Here is a 5,561-nt window from a genome sequence, read left to right as displayed (position 1 = left end):
ATTATTCTCAAAAATATAAACAAATAATTTTGATTATATAATCTAACAGAGGGCACAATAGGCAAGCGGTGAGGTGGAGTTGACCGACAAAGATACTGAAGGGCAAACACTCAACTCGAAGGAGGGGGGCACGACAAGCAACCGGTGCAATGGAGTTGATTGGCAAAGACTGGTGAAGGGTGAACGACTCAGCTCGTGAGAGGAGGGTTAAAAATGTGCCCTTTAGTTTTTCAAGAAGTACAAAATACTAAATGTGTTGACTTTTTTTCTCTGCTCACCCAATCGGCCCAAAACCCTAAATTCCCGTCCCGCCCTGACCAACTGATTTAGGATTTTCAACCTGAATCGGTTTGCAAACTAACTAAACCATCCGAATAGTGGATTGAGGACAAAAGGATAAACGCACAAGGGGGTCGGCGCCCTTTTAATAAAAAAATTAAAGTGAGATACTCCTTTGACCATTCGATAAATGCAATTACTCAACTGAGAATATGGCCCACCCCACCACACTGAATGAACTGAAGCCATATCAAGTCTAAGTGTTAAGTTCAATTTATGAATAAATTAAATTTTTGTCCATATGAGGGTTAAAATGAACAAGAACCTTTCGTTCATTATATATGGATTAAAATTTAAAGCAGATAAAAATTCATTTGTTCGTAATTTAATGGACAGTCACCTCCAGTCTTTCTCTGTGTTTATTCATGATTTGCCAATTTTCAGCAGTGATGCTCCGGACCCAAACATCTGCTCAAGGAGCAGCACGATAGTCATGGCTACTGAGGCATCGAAGCCTGGCTGCACGATCAAGTGGAAGACGTCGAGCCCGAAAGAAACGCCCTTGGCAGACTCCTTTCTCTTCATCTCCACCACTCGCTGCCGCTCATCGTCAAGGATGGCACAGCGGCGCTGCGCGTAAGAGCCTTCGACCTTGTAGCCCTGGCAAGACTTGGCATCGGACGCACAGGGTGTGACTCGCGCCAGTGCCCTCGAATAGAGGGGATTCAAATGTCTCTTCACCACGAATCGAGGATTAGCTCTATCTTCCCCTTCATAGATCATCCATTGCTCTCCTAGACTTAGTTTCTGTGTAAGAGTTGCGAGCGGCAGAGCTATTGAGCTTCTCTACATGATTTTTCAAAACAATTTCTGGAACTGTAAGCGATCGAGATCAGGAATCAAACTCAATTGACAAGAAAAAGGCTACAAAAAATGAATCACAAGCGATACCTTTCTTCGAACCGTGAGGAGCGGCTCGCCGACGCCGTCCATGAGGACGACCTCCGTCCTGCTCCCGGAGGCGTAGTTATCAACCCTGAACACCAACTTTCCCTTCGCGTCGAACACCGTGAATCCATTCCCGTTCAAGAGGAGCGACCGCCGCCACACGGTCAGCACAGAGGCTACTGCTCCGGCCTCTTCCTGCGCCGTTTCACCGTCCTTGCTGAAGGCTACCGACCCAGAATCCCCCAGCTCGATGCCTCTAGCTCCAGGGTGCACCCTCGCCATCGCCCCAAGCACTGCTCGAGAAGATGAGGCAACGTTGGTTGGTGGTGGTGGTGCTGCTGGTGCTTCTGCTCCTGCTGGAAGATCGGAACCACGGAGTCGATATTTATACCCGACACGGTCGAAACTGACTCTGTCTAATCCGATCATCACGTGTTGAGCATATGCTAAAATGACAAGATTAATATACTACGCCTTCATTCGATCCCAATACACCCTTCAAAGTGGACCCACGAGATTCAGCCTCTCATCCAATCAGATGCGGGTGACACTGAAACGAATTTAGAACAAACTAGCTTTTAGTTTTCTCTTAAATGCACTTCGGATTTCTTTAAAGAAAATACCACGGACGGCGTGAAAGATCTAAAACTGCTTCCAAGGGAACCGAAGAGGAATTTGTGGCTAAACGTTAGCCACGTGTTGAATGAAACTGAGATGTATTAGTTGGTTGATTACTAAGTTTTATATTATAATAAAGTTAATAATTGGTTTAGGAGAGGAGGAAGAAGAGCTGAGCCTAGTAATAATGTTGCGCAAAATATAAAAATTAATAAATAATAATATTTTAAGACTTGTGATAAAATAAGATATAAATGGCTAGTAAAACTGGTGGCAGGGAGAGCTTCGAACGTCACATCACCACGTGGTTTATTATGACAGGTATATAAATAATTATTTTTCTTGAGGGACTTGATTAGATTATTTAGTTTTTGATATGTTATTCCAAAGGCTGCATAAATTTTTTTTAAAAAAAAACAGCCACATTGCTTATATTTTCTTTGCCATTTTATTGAAATGCAGACCTAACTTTTAATAATATTTAAACCACACATTCTATTTTTATATTTATCAAATTACATACTTATTTTCTGAAATATCTCTACACGAGCTTATTAGACCCACCCAAGCCATCTAGATACATTGAAAATCTTAAAAATTAAGTCGTTTTTATAGGATTTTAACAATGTACTTATCTCTCTTGAAAAAAAAATTTAACGGGACTAAATATGAGATGGAATCAAGATGGGAGGATATGGTTACACTCAAGTGAATCATAACAATATAATATTTTGATTTAAATCAAATTCAATAAGTTTAAGGTTATCAGTAGTTTGTACAAAATTTATTTATACCCTTAGTCACATCCGAATCAACTTAAAATTAAAATTAATGTATTTCTAAGATACTCTTGAGTCTCATTAAACCCTCCAGCCTTGATTTCACATCCTAGATAGGTTGTGAGTGTTGGATCGAAAAACGTTAGAGGAGGAGGGGGGGGAATAGCGCTCGTGGCTTTCACTGGTTTCGGAATCGCAAAACTCGAGTAATGACATAGCGGAAATAAAATAATCAACACGCGAACACAAGTGATTTACTTGGTTCGGAGCCTGTGGTGACTCTTACTCCAAGGCCCACACTCGTTGAGCGTTTACGTTGGGCAACAACTATAATCTCGTAAAATTCAGTACAAGTATAGAATGAGTACACAAGAACTTTAAAGTAATACCGACAACTAAATTGTAGAAGACGGAGCGCCTGGTTGTCGGGAACTTGTCGCAGCTTGATCAGAAGCTTTTGTTAGCAGCACGTTGGAGATGGATCGCTTTAGAAAATGTTATTTCTTGGCTGCTGCTCGAATCCTCTTTTATACAATGCTGAGGCGCCTCCAATACCATCCAAGGCGCCTCAAGGTCTCCGATTCAACCGCGTGGATCACTGCTGAACTCGTCGCACCTTATCAGCTTGAAGGCGCCTCCACTCCCTGGTCCAAGGCGCCTTCAGTCCTCATGAAGGCGCCTCCAGCTCCTCTGGATAGCTGGCGTCCGCTTGCGCCCGAAGCGCCTCCAAGCTCCATGGAGGCGCCTCGGACACTGTTCATCCGAGGTATAAGTTGTTTCTTTGTTCCTGCAAAATGTGTTAGTCCCAAACACATACCCTGCAAAACAAAGTTAGCACAGAATAGGTATACTAAATGAAATGTCGACAGTCAACGGATTGTCCGGGTCTGACTTCGGATTTCCAACCCAAAACCCTAAGTCGACCCGACGCCTACTGTTCCCTCTGCGGGGAACGCGTCATCACCTACTCCCCTCAGGAGAGATTACTTGGTGCCAGTCCGGTCCTCCAGACCGACTGGACTTTCTGCCTAGGGTTACCACTGTTAGAGTGTATACTAAAAGCCTATCTTTTGTAAACATTTATTTTTTGAAAGAATCACATTGGTCAAAATCTACATTTATTTGTTAAATGTAATTGTTCAATTAATTTATATAGTAGATAACATGGTATGTGGTGTCACACACAGAAGATCATATTGTCGGTTCTTTATAAATTATAAACATTTGCTCATGACTAAGATAAAAAGGAACAAACCATCGAAATAGTCGTAGTGTAATTAAGTATTAGTTTATCTTGATTAATAAATTGCATTGATACACTCTAAATGTATTGAGTAAGACCATTTTAGGTAAGTTCTTTTTGTACTGACTTAATAAAAGACCTTAGTTATTATGGAAGTGTGTGCTCTTAATCCTAATATAATAATAAGCACATATATTTAATATTTATTTCTTTGACTTATCAAAGGGTGAGGTTTAGCTCGATAAATCAATATGTCCGATAAGTTGGGAAATGATATTACTTATAGTGTGTGTTGTTGATTATAGAAGGAATCTGTGTCCTAGTTATCTAGGTTGAGAATGCCCCCAAGAGGAGCTCATAAGGATTTCCATATTAAACCCTGCAGGTGGACTTAGTCCAACATGACAATTAAGTTGAGTGGTACTACTCTTGGAGCTAGATATTAATTAAGTGAGTTATCAGTAACTTACTTAATTAGTGAACATTCGTTATCTTAAACACAGGGAGACTAACACACTCATGATAAGAAGGAGACAATAATGCAATTTGGGATTGGTGCGGTAGTGCGATAATAACTCTCTAGTGGAATGAGTTATTATCGATGAACTTGAGTTGTGTGTTCGGGGCGAACACGAGATACTCAAGCTCATCGGAAGACCAAAATCAATTTCTCCTCTAGGTCCCTGTCGTAGCCTCATTAAAGCCTCAAGTCCATCCAAATATAAGCCCATCTTGGTGTCCAAGAAGGGGGCCGGTCCAATGCTTGGTGACAAAGGAAGGGCAGGCCACATCCTCTTCTATGGGGGTCGACCCTATTGTTTGGTGACCAAACAAGTAGGGGCCGACTGTAGGATCGAGACCGCGCTAGAGGGGGGGGGGGGTGAATAGCGCTCGTGGCTATTTCGTTTGAATTATCGGAATCGTTTGATTTAAAACGTACGAGTAAATGCAGCGGAAATAGAAAAGACAATCACACAAACACGGAGGATTTACTTCGTTCAGAGCCTGTGACGACTCCTACTCGAAGGCCCGCGATCCTTGATCGCTTTCTGTAGGCAACAACTATAAGCACGTAATTGTTACAAGAATGTTATAATTAGAACTATAAAGAAAAACAATACCGACAGTAAGTATATATCAAAGTCTGGAGCTCCGGGTCGTCGGTATGTCGTAGAAGCACTTCTGGATGATCTCGTTAGCATCACGTTGAAGAAAGGAAGTGTGGAAGTTGTTGATCTGAAGTGCTGGTCGAAACCCCCTTATAAAGGGTGTTCAAGGCGCCTTGAAGGCTGTTCAAGGCGCCTCCATGCTGCCGAGTCCTCCGCGTGGATCGAGCTTGAACTGGTCGAAGTTCATCTGCTTAAGGTGCCTTAAACCTCACTCAAGGTGCCTTCCAAGGCGCCTTCTGCCTTCTTCAAGGCGCCTCCAATGGTGCTTCGCAGCCAGCTCTAGCTTTGCACCCGAGGCGCCTCCAAGCTCCATGGAGGCGCCTCAGACACTGTTCATCCGAGGCTTTAGGTTGCTTCTTTGCACCTGCAAGATACGTTAGTCCCAAACACTATCCTGCAACACAAAGTTAGCACAATAAATATGATAAATGAAGTATAGACAGTCACCGGACTGTCCGAGTCTAACTTCGGGTTTCCAACCGGAAACCCTAGGTCGACCCGACGCCTACTGTTCCCTCTATGGGG

General features: G+C 42.7%; 1 protein-coding gene across 1 annotated transcript; it reads right to left on the bottom strand.

The window, feature by feature from the left end:
• Positions 1-578: 578 nt before the first annotated feature.
• LOC121987331 (protein LURP-one-related 8-like) lies at positions 579-1,579 on the bottom strand. The gene is made up of 2 exons (XM_042541181.1): positions 1,231-1,579; positions 579-1,125 (listed from the first exon to the last, which is right to left on the bottom strand). Exons 1-2 carry the CDS (start codon positions 1,507-1,509, stop codon positions 703-705), a joined length of 702 nt encoding a protein of 233 aa, XP_042397115.1. The 5' UTR covers positions 1,510-1,579; the 3' UTR covers positions 579-702.
• Between the last annotated feature and the right edge of the window lie 3,982 nt (positions 1,580-5,561).

This window comes from Zingiber officinale, chromosome 5B (assembly GCF_018446385.1).
Source record: "Zingiber officinale cultivar Zhangliang chromosome 5B, Zo_v1.1, whole genome shotgun sequence".
In the NCBI taxonomy this organism is placed as follows: domain Eukaryota; kingdom Viridiplantae; phylum Streptophyta; class Magnoliopsida; order Zingiberales; family Zingiberaceae; genus Zingiber; species Zingiber officinale.
The sequence above is the reverse complement of the archived record's forward strand: the minus strand, read 5'-3'. Positions and strand labels throughout refer to the sequence as shown.